The 13,319-nt window shown below is 44.6% G+C and overlaps 1 protein-coding gene across 5 annotated transcripts in view; it reads left to right on the top strand.

Moving 5' to 3' along the window:
* CEP170B (centrosomal protein 170B) overlaps nt 1-13,319 on the top strand; it is a 57,617-nt gene that overhangs the window by 34,432 nt on the left and 9,866 nt on the right. For 3 of the 5 annotated variants that reach the window (XM_079307688.1, XM_079307689.1, XM_079307692.1), the window contains 5 exons: nt 1,286-1,471; nt 1,667-1,775; nt 3,223-4,998; nt 8,250-8,499; nt 10,549-10,708. In XM_079307688.1, coding sequence (XP_079163814.1) covers nt 1,286-1,471; nt 1,667-1,775; nt 3,223-4,998; nt 8,250-8,499; nt 10,549-10,708 — 2,481 coding nt within the window. The remainder of the gene's footprint in view (nt 1-1,285; nt 1,472-1,666; nt 1,776-3,222; nt 4,999-8,249; nt 8,500-10,548; nt 10,709-13,319) is intronic. The other 2 variants (XM_079307690.1, XM_079307691.1) reach the window with 1 other exon arrangement.

The following is a 13,319-nucleotide window of genomic DNA, read 5'->3' on the forward strand; positions in this document are numbered from 1 at the left end:
AGAGATGAGGGAGGCTTAAGAAGAACCCACCCAACTAAGCAACCGCAGGGCAAACCAAAGTTTGGCTGATTTTCAGGTTTAACTCATCTGCGGTCTATTATGAAAACAAAACTGGCAAGTTGTTATGAAGATTTAGTGAAATGTAGTCAGGAGGAGGCAAGGTCTAAAGGAAGCCTTAATTGAACCTGACTTTAGAGCTTTGTATAAAGTGTTTATGAGCCTGCATCTAGCTTCTCTCTTTTGTTTTTCATTACATTTGTTCCTCACATCTTGTTTGAAATGAGATCGGAAGCTTTGAGGGCACGGTATTTAGGTCACAGCAAGGTCCTAGTCCTGACATTAGATGACTTAATGGTTTGATGGGAAAGTACGAGGGAAAATGCCAAAAAAATGGAAATATTTCTGAGGAGTAGTCTTGGCAGCCATGTGACTCTGGCAGATAAACTGGCCAGCCTCTGGTCCTGACTGTGCCATAGACTTGGTTCAGTGCAGACCTGCCATTGTGAAACAGCTGATAACTGAACCTCAGTTTTTCTGTCCAGGAAGAAAGGAATGAATTCTGGTCTTGCTTAGGTTCTGAAATGTCTCTGTTCTTTATTCCTCCACCACTGCAAGCACATTCTTTTGCCAGCAGTGAGAGTGGAGATCTTTATGGCTGTCTCTGTACAGCCAAGGCACCCTCTCTGGTGCTGTCTTCCTCTGAACTTCTTGCAGTCAAGTGGGAGGAACAAGCTCTTCTGAGGCATAAGTCCGAGTCTCCCCCCATAGGAAGGCTTGCTTATCTTCAGGGGAAATCTGTCCACGAGCTCAAACACTCACCCATCTCAGAGGTGCATTCTTTCCCAGTTCCTTGTGGCAGTTCGAGGCTGCTTTGCTCAGCCCACTCACAGCTACAGTCTGTGAAAGACACTGGGGATGGAGCTTTCCCATTTTCTCTGTGAATGAGCTGGTAAATACCTTTCCTGACATTCATCCTAAATTTCTCTGGGCTGAAAAGGAACTCCTTTTCAGTGAAAGTTACTGCTGTGAAAGGCAACACCTCTAAATAATGAGGGAGAGAGGAAAGGTGGGTGTGAGTGGAATTCTATGATTAAGTATATTTAAAGCTGCTACTCTGAAGTAAGGAAGAAAATTATTTACATAGTTTGCATGGAAGCATTGGCAAGTGTTTCTGGCCCCTTGGGATCATAGTTTGTGTGTGACTAATGTTTCAGAGATTTGGATTTTTGGCTAATGTTTTTCTGTTTTCTTGCATATTAATATTCCCATGCAAACATCTTTTCAGGTTTTTGGCGTTCTTGAATCTCCTGAATTTTCCAGAATCTCTTCAGCCTTTAGACCAGTAATTAAAGGTGAAAAAGAAGACTCGGGTTCTCAGCATCTAATCACTGAAAATGGCACTAGTCAGAAGTCACCCTTGCTCCAGGCATTGTCCTCAAAAGCTGTGAATGGGTCTCAGACTGAAGCGCAGGTATGGGCAGTCCAGGTGGATTTCCTGGGATGGTGGAGGTGTAGATGTGTTTTCTGTCTGGGATCTGTAAATGGGATGTGTAACTTGATTTCCATTTTGAACAGACTGAGTGATGTCAGTGTGAGAGGAGAGATCTTGTGGCTAAGGTTTTGTGTACAAACCCTCTTTCTGATTATCTTCCCCACCTTGTTTTAGATGTCTGCAGCATCTCAAGGGAGTCAGAAGTGGGTGTCAAGGTGGGCAAGCCTTGCAGACAGTTACTCTGACTCTGGATCTGCCTCTGGGCAGGGTGATGGAAGTGCAGGTAAGTCTTACCCGACACTGCAGTTTGAGGGTAGCTGATTCTAAACCAGGATGATAGAAAAAGCAGAAATTAAGGGTATTTATGCATCTGGCTGTAGCTTATTCTCTGTTTTAGCTACAGTAGTTGGAGATGGGAAGCACAGAGTGAATAGTTCCCAGTGGACTGACGACAGAAAGCGCCTCTGGTTTGCCTTTTGGAGATATTCAGGAGGTTCTTAAATATTAGGTTTGACATAACTAAAGGGGACTTGGGAAGGAGAAAGCTTGTAAGGGCTTTGGATGTTAACCAGCCCCAAGCTGTGATTCCTTAGACTGCCTTATGATGTCAGGTGAGAACCCTTTGCACATAGCCTTGGAGTTGGTTCCTGTCTTGCATGTTTTTTGTGTTTTTCTCCTGTGTCTGGCTGTGCTGAGAATTTAGGCTGTTCTGGGGTTTGCTGTTGAGTGGAAGATTTAAAGGGTGGACATCAGCATAGAAAACTAGATATTGTGGGGGAAAAGGGAAATGGGAGGATATCAGACTCCTATCATAACATGGAAGACACCTTACAGATCTGTGGTCCTCTTGGTGTGTGAAAAAAGGAAAAAAGCACTTTGTTGGCTTTTGCAAATGTTTCCAAATTTTTGGTTCGATTACTAGTCATACTTTTTTGCCATTGACAACTATAGATAGATCAAATAAAGATTAGGAGAAAACTTTGTTTCAGAGATTATTGCCACTGTTTTCACACCATGTAGGATACCTAACTCCTGGAGTGCTTGCAATATTACCATAGCCAAATAACCAGTTATCCTGGTATTTAAAGGTGTTATCAGATATGGAGGCCTGGCCAGCAGCATGGGAGAAATAGGAATGCTCTTTCTGTGGAGTTTTTATCTGCTGATAAGCCCACACAGGCTGGAGCAGCAAGCTCTAATTCAGAGCCTCTTGATTATTACAGGGTCTTTCTCCTGGGGCTTTGCTTTGGGGATATGAGTGTAGGAGAACTTGTACAGTGAAAAATATCATCTGTTTAGTCAAATGGGCCATGTTGTTTGGAATGGCACTTAAAACACTGCATGACTGATGTCTGATGGCTTTTCATCTCATTCCTGTGGCCTGATTGATGCTAGATGCCAACAGTGTCATTATCCTCCATGGTGCTTGTACTGAGAGGTATATTATGGGAGAATGAATCTGACATATTTCCTTGAGAAGGGAAGGTGTTGAGCGGTGTGATTCAGCAAAGGAATTAAGTTTAATGTCTGTATTGATAAACCCAAGGGAGCAGGGACCAGCCAGGCCCTGCTGATGTTCATATTACATAAAACCTTAATTCTAAGCACATCTTGTGAGTGCTTTTGTGGACTTGCACTTTGCAGGATCAAGCTCTTCTTAAATAAACAAATAAATAAATAAGTGGCACAGATTTACAATAATTGATTCTTTTCCACTTAACTCTCTTCAGAAAGTGGGGTACCCCCAAAACCAGGGGAACCAGAAAACTCCGTGCCCTCGAGAACAAGGCGCCTTCTTCCCCAGCTCCCACCCAGTGATAAATCAGACAGCCCCACTCCCACGGTCCTGGTGTGCCAGGATTCCTATTCAGAGGTCACCAAGAGAACCATTGTGAAGGACCACTGTGTGGAAGCCTATGGTGATTCCAGCAGCCACCTCTTCATCCAAGAAGACCTGGATCCGGATAGCCTCAGTGATGCCAGCAGATCTGATGATGGCTTCAGCACAGAAAAAGGCAAGAAATATAAAGAGAACAGCAAAATGCTGGAGCAGATGAGGGAAGACAACAGATCAGAGAGCCGGCAGCCAGGAGCCTCCCGGATCTCTCACGTGAGAGCTGTGAGCGAGCCAGTTTCTACTTCATTCTACATTGGTGATGACAGCAGTGATGCAGGGGTTCCCTCCAAGCTCTCTCTGAGTGTGTCCCACATTCGTGCAGACAAGGACAGCAAGGATCCGGAGTTTTCCTTCAAGTGTGCTGGCACACCAGTTTCTGGAAAGCCACCGGTCAAAGATGTTAGTGCTTATATAAACACGGCTGGAAAAGTTGTCATTTCCCTTCATCAGAGTCTTCCTCAAGATCAAGAAAACACATCAGGAAAGGAAACGGCGTCTTTTGTTAGACAGGAAAGTTTTACCAAAGATAAATCAAGCAGTGGTGTTCCTCAAAATAAACTCCCACATATTTCAAGCCATCCTCTGCTTAAAGATTTAGAGGCTGTTCGGTCAACTCGTATGGACTTTAGTCAGGACACTCATCTTCTGCTTAAGGACACTGAAACTGCCTTGGCAGCACTGGAAGCCAAATTGCTAGGTCAAAGCCAACAGCTGGAGCCCTCAGAAACTGCTGGTCAGCTGGAGGACTCCTTGTCAGGGGACTCAGATGTAGACACGGCCAGCACAGTCAGCTTGGTGAGTGGCAAAAATGTCCCAGCAAGTGCCCCAAAGCGCAAAGCAGTCGTGAGCTTGCAGAAGGAGAAATCTTCCTCCACGCCATCCATCCAGGACCAGTGTGGGCAGCCCAGCGCTCGGGACAGGCTGACGGAGAAGCGGAAAACACAGGCACCAGAGGCACCAAACCGGGCAGAGGCCGCCAAACGCTTCCAGATGAAGCGGAGCGCGGGGACTCGAGGCTCACTCGACTTCACGGATGACGAGAGGAGTTCAAACTCACCCTACCTGCCAGTCCCAGACGCGGTCGTGTCTGACCACGAGCACTCGGTAACCCGGCCTGTTCCCAGGAGGAAACCCTACACTCAGGCCACCAAGGAGGAGCAGAGCAAAACGACCTCGAACGTGCAGAAAATCCAGCAGGTTCTCACCCGCTCCAACAGTTTATCCACCCCCCGGCCCACAAGGGCCTCAAAGCTGCGCCGCGCCCGGCTGGGAGACGCATCGGACAACGAATGCGTGGATGCTGAGAAAGCGGCCTCCAGCTCGGACGCCGCCGCTCAGGGCACCAAGCAGCCCACAGAGACAAAGAAGCTGTCCCGGCTGGACATCCTGGCCATGCCCAGGAAACGGGCAGGTTCCTTCACAGTGCCCAGCGACTCGGAGGCGGCGCAGGCCAGGACGGGGTTTTCGGGCCGCAGCGCCGACTCCTATCGGAAGACGGGTGTTTCAGAGGTGAGAGCTGCAGCCAGGAAAACGGCAGCTGCTGCCTCTGCCAAGCAGCCTTTCAGCAGGACCCGTTCAAGCAGTGTCAAGTATTCCTCCTCATCGTCTTGTAAGTGATCTTGCTTTGTATTTCTCCCCTCTTCCTCTGTTTCTGACTTACAGGCTGCACATGGTTGCTGAGGATTAGTATCACAGTAGTAGAGGTGCTGCCTTGGTGAGTACAGAAGTCTGCAATAATGAGCAGCACGGATGTTGAGATTTCCTGTGAGTGTGGAGACAGCACAACACTCTCATACTCAGTGAGATAGCATTGTGGTGATTGATGTCTGTGAGGATACTACAAATAGCTACTTTTTTTTTTTTCCAGTGGTTTTATTTTTTGAAGAACCAGTTGCCATTTGACAGTTGGCCATAGTTTTGTTTAAAATATACAATTTAATGCCTTTCTACTGCTACAAGAAATTTTGTTCTGCTTTATTTGTAACATTCAAGATTTTCTCCAAGAGAGCTTATAATGGTGTTGGTGACAGCTGATGTCCAAGGAGACAGGTTTGAAGGCATCTGAAACAGAAGAACAAGAAATAAATGGCCCTGTGTTGTGAAAGGTGTTCCCTTGTTCTTCCTGTAAATGCAAATGTAGAGCTGGACACTGCGTGTTGATTGCCCCAAGAGATTGACACTTTTGTGTATTGTCACTCACTTTTGCCATAGCTAAGGCAGGTTCACAGTTCTGATTCCCACAAGGCAAAGCTGTGGGGACTACATTGTCCTGTAGTTGAGCACTCAATAGACCCTTGAAATATCAGCATTTGTCATACTGAAATCAGCCTTCAATGAAGAAGTGGGACAATGTAGATGACAACTCTTGGTAATTTGTAATAAGAGATTGTCCCTGAAACCTTTAGTGTAAGTTCAGGTCTATGCTGTAGCCCTTGATATGCCACAGATGTGGCAAAAGAGATGTGTTTGCTTAGGATTTTAGGAATAATTGGTAGTCAAAGGGACAGGAAGAATCCCTTTGGATGAATTTCTCAGTCCTGTTGAGGGGAATGCTCTTTTTCAGCAGTTTGGTGATTTTGTAAGGGTTCTTGTAATTCTGTATCTGTCATTTGATAGTTTAATATATTTTCATGCAGCTGAACTATTTATCTCTCTTGCAGTATTCATTTTTATTGCATGCTAAAAATGTTATTTGCTGCTTATTTTGATTTGGATTGTTTTAGTGCATTCATCTTCACCTTTAATTTTAGTGATTTTTTTTTTCTTACACACTTGTATATGCATGTGAATCAGAATGCAATTAAGCTAAAAGAGTATGTACAGTCTCTTCTCTTGCCTTTTTTTGAGATGATGATGCTATTATTAACTTCTTGTTCAACAATAACAAATTTATAGCAAAATAATGTGCTCAGAGTTTTCTGAACAGGAGGTGCTTTTTGCACACCCTCTGCCTTTGGACCATAGGCTTCAAATCATTCGGAGAAAAATGATAAGTGTTGGCCAGTTCTTTATTCAAATGAATTGGTTTTTGATTTCCACAGCTCTGTAGCAGGGTGCTAACACCTTTCCTTGTCCATAGTTGCAGCAGATGATGCTAATCCTTCCTCTGAATTAGTTGCTCTTAAAATACTAACCTCTTAATTCCTTGATAGGGTTGTGAACCTTGTGCAAGCTCTAAGTACATCTGGTGTATTTTGAGCTTCATCCTGCTTGCTGTCGTGTGATGCATGCTCCTGTACTAATGCTGTTATAGACATAGCAAGTCAGCAGCTAGAACTCCCTTCCTGCAGCAAGAGTGACATGTTGTTAAACTGGACTATTGCACTGTGCCATCAAGACTTTTTTTAGCATGATACAGCAATCTTTGAAAGCATAGAGTGTCAAGCCTAGGGGATAAGGAGGCAGATGTGGCTGATTTATTTCAGTTCTTAGTGTTTAGCTAATCACAGGAGTTCCCAACTCTCCCAGTGGGAGAAAGTTAATCTTGCTAGTGGAGGAACAGCATGAATTGTCTGCCCATGATACAAGAAATGCCAGTTTATTGTTGGGCCATCTGAAGTAGCTTTCTTGTGAAAGTCACAGATAACATCAGAAGTTACCAGTTCTGAAAGCCAAAGACCTGTCTCCCATGCTTCTCTGTATACACAATTTGTTTACTCAGGGTAATTTAAATGATACTGAGGCAGCTGATTCTGATTTCTCTTGGTGTGCAGAGGAAAATGAGTCTCATGATTTTAAAATTGCTGTTCAGTGACAGGGTGACCTCTTGATTCTAAAACTGCATAAAAAAAAAAAGAAATACAATTCTATGAATTGAATATGAGCAAATTTATACTTATTATATATATATATTTAAATCCTAAGACAAGGCATTGTTATAGCTATGGGTGAGATAGCAGTATCTAGGAATACTTCTTTCACTTACAGTAATTATCTATAGTTTCTGCATGCATCTTACATGCCAGATTAGTTGGTTTTGTTTGTATGATGTAGGATGCTGGCTTAATTCACATACAGTGTTTCAGTGTAAGGAATGTCTTGGTAACACAGTGAAGTTTTTCAGTGTTGTAATTCTAAATAACTCATCTGGTTCTGTGTTTGGTGGGTCTTCATTCTCCAGGGATGGACAGAAGGGAATGAAGCAGTACCTATAGAGAGCATAGTGAGGCAGCAAACATTGGGAGCCCAATTTTCAAATAGGGACACCTTGACATTTCCCATGCAAGGAAAACCTGGGTGTCAAGAGATCTGCAGAACAAGTTGGGATAAGTGGGCAGCTTCCACTTGGCTCCAGGGCTTGGAGCCAGTCCTGACTGTGAACACTTTCTTGTAGATTGTCATTAATGGTGAATTGTGAGGCAGGAGGTGAACATGGGGTGTGGAGTCTTGCAAATAACACCAAGCATCAGTCTACTCCTCACTCAAAAACCCCTCCTTCTCCTTGTACTTGAAGCTAATTAGAAAGGTATCTGCAGGCTTGAAAATTGGGCTCCCTTTAGAAAAGGACTTCTGTGGGACTGTGAGGAGTCTGAAATGTGTGCTACTTCCACACAGAGCTTCTGTGCATGGCAAGCCAAGTCTGTGGCAATAACTGTGGTAATAATTTACTACAGTGGAGGCGTTAACATAAGTCATTATGATTTTCCATTGGAATTTCCCACTCCAAATTTGTTCAGTGAATGGGAGCCGTGGAGGAGCTCAACTTTGAAATAAGCTCAGAGAATGTGGTGTTTTAACTTAAGATCTGCACAGAAACTCTCCTTTCCTTGTGCTCTTGGGCTAGTTTTTTGTTACCTTTCAGCCTTTTGTAGTTACTCTTGACTACTGTCCTCAGTCTGAAACCAATTCATTTTTTATAAGCATCAAGGCGGAGACCACAGGGTTCAGATTATACTTCTACTTCGGAGGAGGAATATGGCTCAAATCACAGCTCCCCTAAACACAAACGCTCCCATACTTCAACAGCCACACAAACACCGAGGATCCGTGGCTCTGGGCTGGGCAAGCAGAAACACAACGGCAGAGAAACGGATGATGATGAAGATTTTGATGACAACCCCGACCCTTACAACTTCATGGCACAAACAGCAGAGATAGCAGAAATAGCCAGGTGAGGTGGGGCTTTATTTGTTAACCCACGTGTTGAAAATGGGTTGTTTTCTCCTTGGGGTTCAAGCCTGGATGTGCTGGTTGTACCTTGTATCTATTTCTTGTTCAAGCCGTGGGAAGTCTGTTTATACCTGTATATCTCTGCTGGAAGTCACAGTGTGTGTGTTTGGTGTGGTTGGTGTGAACTCTCCTAATTCTCTGCACAGGAAGTCAAATGGATTAGCAAAGACTGAATATGTAAACTGTTGAAGCTGCTTTGCCTGAAGCTGGTGAGGGAGCAGTAAGAAATAGCTGCAGGACAGAAACTTCTTTGCTTGGCACAGCTGAATCTGAACCTGTCTAGACCTTGTGTATAAATGAATCGTTGCTTAGCTGGATGTCCCTGGATACGGTACTTGCTGTGTACTGGTGGTCTGATGGTTGCCTGGAGGACCTCAGCAATAAAGCAAATAGATTCTTTTTTTAAACAGTGGCATTTGAGGTTTGTCATCTCTAATATGCAACTGTGTTATGCCAACTTTCCAGAAATACTGGTCTTCCATTGTACTGGCCATACTTGAAATACTTTTGCCTGAGGAAGCTGCCTTGTGTCTGCTTTTGGCCACATCACCCTCATCGCTGCCACGCTCACCTCGAAAGGGCTTTTCTTGCTGAAAGTCAAGCTGCTCAAAAGTGTGTCAGCCTTCAAACCAGGCTGCTCTACCTGTGCTGCATGAAGTGTGTGTGTGAGAGATGCTGGCTTCCCTACCAGCAGCACTCCCAGCACTGGGAGTGCTCAGCTCTCAGCTGCTATAAATAAAGGGTTGCGTCAGACCCGTCTGGCTGCACCGTGCAGGGCTCTGTCACTGAGTCTGCCTGCTAATTGCAGTCCTGATTTCCCTTGCTGCTCCCGAATTAACTGGGAGGGGTTTAGAGGAGGCAGGGAGAGTTAAAAGGGAAAATGCTACTTGTTTACAGTACTGAATCACATAATGGAAGTGTTTGGTGACAGCTCTATCCAAACCAGCACGGAGAGGGGTTACCTTATGCAGGCAGCTCAACCTGCATTTTATTAGTTCAACTGTGCATTTTCTTTCCAAGGAAACGTTTTGATGAACTGACAGTTTTATCACATTGCTTGTTTTCCTTTTGGGTCCCTTTCAACTTGGAATATTCCATAATAATTATTTTTTTTGTTGGGTGGGGTGTTTTGTTTTTTTGGGGTTTGGTTTTTTTTTGTTTTTTTTTTTTTGGTTGGTTGTTTTGGTTTTGTTTTTTTATTAAAATAAGACAATTGTTTCAGATGAAGCTGACTAGCTGTAAGATTATTTTCTCCTCTTGGAAGTTTTCCTTTAAAATTACCATAATACCTACTTCTGGTCTGAAATGTTTTTTTAAAGCTCTACTACCAACAATGCAGAGACTTAGGAACTGTTTTTGAGCTCTAGAGCAGATACAGCAAAGTGCTGCCAGTGTTAACTGGACATCTGTCAAGGGGCTTGAAGTTTCAAGACTTGGTTTCTGAAAACCAGATCCCTGTAAGGTATGCCATGCTTACCCTCATAATCCCACAGCTCATTTGGAGAATGTGGAGGCATGTTGTGATTTTCAGTCTACAAGGAAAAGGAAAGAGAAATTGAGGCTTTTTTCTTCAAGTTAAAAAAAAAAAAAAAAGCTTCTCCCTTTTTAATGGAAAACAAGACCGAAGAAGACAAATTAACTGTATTGTATTAAAAAAACAAAGACAAAGAAGTACAGTGGATGGGTGGGGAGCAATAGCATAAAATTTCTTCATGGATTGTCTCCAGTACTTTCTGGCAGTGCATAGTCACTAGAATTTGCTTTATATCAATTCACCACTTCCAAGCTGGATTCAGGAAGGAAGGGGATTTATTTTGTATGCAGCCAGAAAGTTCCTCAGCACCCTGCCAAGGCACCCCCAAAAGCCCTGCTTGCCCTGCAGAGGTTATAGTTCCCACAGACCTTTTGTGGCTCCTCTTTTTATATTTTATGAATATGATGCCTGTTGTACTCTGTTCCTAATGGTCCTGCTTCATTGCCTGTGCTTTAGGCTCAGCCAAACCTTGGTGAAGGACGTGGCCATCCTTGCCCGAGAGATCCACGATGTTGCTGGAGACGGGGACTCGCAGAGCTCCTCGGGGACGGGGCCCAGCCCCTCGCTCAGCTCCGTGCCCAACACTCCGGCTTCCACCATATCTGCCAGGGAAGAGGTGAGTGCTGGGATCACACACAGGGCGTGGGAGGGGTGGGGAGCCAGGGCAGCACCCCCATGTGCTGCAGCACTGAAAAACCTTGCTTCCTTTCCTCCTAAAAAGCACCTCCAGAAAGACCCAGCTGCAGCCTGTTTAGGGTGATCTTTAGTTTGTCCTCTGTGCCACAGCCAGCCTGGCAAGATAGGGAAATCATATAATTTCCTAAGGCTCTCAAGGCTTCTGTTTGGACACTGGTCCCTGAAATTTGCATCTGAGGAACAGGATGGAGGGCATGTGTTTGTGCTACTGTGCCAGGCAGCCAGAGCCTTCCCCTTTGTTTCACACAAGGCACTGACTGTGTGTGCTGGCTGCACTCTGTGTCAGCTGTGTGTTTTGTACCTCTGCTGTGTCCTTTGTGCCAGGACTGTCAAAATGCTGTGCAGGTGCTGCTTGAATCCCTTTCCTCCATCTGAGTATTGATGGAAGAGGGCAGGGACTCTGGGAGCTGGGCAGGGAAGCAGGCAGGTAGCTTGGGAAGTGCTGTTCCCCAGCCCTTCAGTGAAGCTGTGGCTTTTTCCCAAATTGTGTAGCACAGTTTGTCTGCACTAGGCTGGGAAGGAGAGAGGCAATTTCTTAATTTGGTTCACCAGCTGCAGTACAGAGACCAGCTCAGCTCAAATTTGGTTGCAGGGTCACCAGGAGGCTTCAGCTGCTAAAGTAAAATTGCCTTTCCTACTTTTAAATCCACATTCCCACCAGTGTGGGCTTTAAAAATACACAGCTCTCTGCTGCTCAGGTAGTAGTTCCCCTGGCCCCCTGTTGTTAGGAGAATTGCAGACCCATCCCAGGCAGGGTTCAAAGCTGAGACCAAGCTGTTACTCTGCCAAGAGAGTCCTTGGAGGCCCTGTGACCCTGCTGTGATCAGCACTAGAGGTGCAAAGCAGAAGTTTAGGGAGATAGCCAGAAGATCAGGCAAGTGTGGCTGTGGTTGTGCTAAACCAAGGTCAGGGTTTAGCCTGCTCAGGGAGGGGTTTGTCCTGGGGCCTTTTGGAGCCAAAGTGCACAAATGTTTCACAATAACTGCAGCCTCTGAGATAAAGTGTTTTATTGCTTTGTTTCCTTGCAAGTGCCACACCTGCCAAGCTGCCTTTTGTATTTTTCTTTTCAAGCAGTAAAGGTGACAGGCCTACTGTACTTCTGACTTGCAAGTGAAACATTTTACTCACAGAAAAGTAGGAGAGGAAGAGCAGCATCCCTGCTTTTTTTTTGGAGTACCACTGAAAGGTTCAACCATAAGTTAGCTCATACAGAGGAATGTTCCCAGCTGCTAGAGGAGGACACCTGCAAAATAGTGTTTCTGCTCTGTGCAAAATGACAGGCTCCAAAGCATGATGATAAATGGCAGAATCACAAACCCTGGATTGCTTGGACCTGGGTGAGGGTTACTCTGTGGCTTTGCAGTGCTGCTGTGTGGGACATGCCAGTCAGTCCCTCACAACAGTCAGGAGAGCAAATTCAGGACTGTCACACTGTAGGGAATACTCCTGGCAGTGCCCACTGCTGGAGCAGTTTTTGAGCTCTTACAGTGGTGTGAAGGATGAAGCACTGATAGGAGCCTGTCAAGAGAGATCAGGAGCCATAACCTTTGGTGTATTCAGGCTGAAAACATTCTAAAGGCTTCTAATGAGATTTCTTCTAAGCAGGAGTGGATATCAGCATGATTTCAGCAGGGCCAGTATCTGGCAGGCCTTTTGAGTTACACCCAAAATGTCACAGGGCATCAGTGTTGCTGCCTTAAGTTACTGATAGCCAGGAACAGGTTCCTTCAGCAGGGCTTTCTGCTGCCAGTGCTGAGATGTGGAGCTGGGTCCTGAACAGCTTGGGATCCTAAACAGTGCAGCTTAGGGATCTTGTTAGCAATGCCAACAATATAAACTGGTGGGAGTTTAATAAACAGACACCTCATCTTTGGTACTGGAGCAGATTCAGCACCATGCACTGCCACACCTGCTTACCACAGTCTTAAGAGTTGCTGAAACTGTGCTGAATTAATAATTTTGTCTTGATGCAGAGAAATGTCTGTCAGTGTGTGTGATGCTAAGCAATGAATTTTGTGACTGTTTCTCAAACAACTTTGTATTTAATATTCTAGGAAAGAACATAGTGATGAGAAATAGCTGTGGTTTTAATAGTAGTATATTGAAACATCTGATAAAAGGGATTATGTGCATATGAAAAGTTTTCTGTGTGTGGCTGTCTCTTATGCTGCTCTAGCTTATGCAGTGTTGTATGCCATTCTGCATTATACTACCAAATATTTATATCTATTCCAAAAAAAGTGGGGGAGAAAGCAGGAAAAAAAAGTACTGATACTAGAATCACTTTTGAGTGTTTAATACTGTACCAGAAATGTCATTTGGAACCAGTGTGTGGCACAGCATTTCTCAGCTTCAAATGAACTGCTTTTTAAATTACTTTTATTAAGAAGCTTGGGTAAAGTTTAAATCAAGAGTGTTCTCTTATAAGGTGGAGCCTTAGATTTAAACCTTATTTTTCATGTTCTGTCCTTTCAGGTTCAGTGCTGGCTTGGATGCTTGCCAGGGAGGCTTTCCATTTCCTCAGTGCATGT

Source organism: Erithacus rubecula (genome assembly GCF_903797595.1).
Source record: "Erithacus rubecula genome assembly, chromosome: 6".
NCBI lineage: Eukaryota > Metazoa > Chordata > Aves > Passeriformes > Muscicapidae > Erithacus > Erithacus rubecula.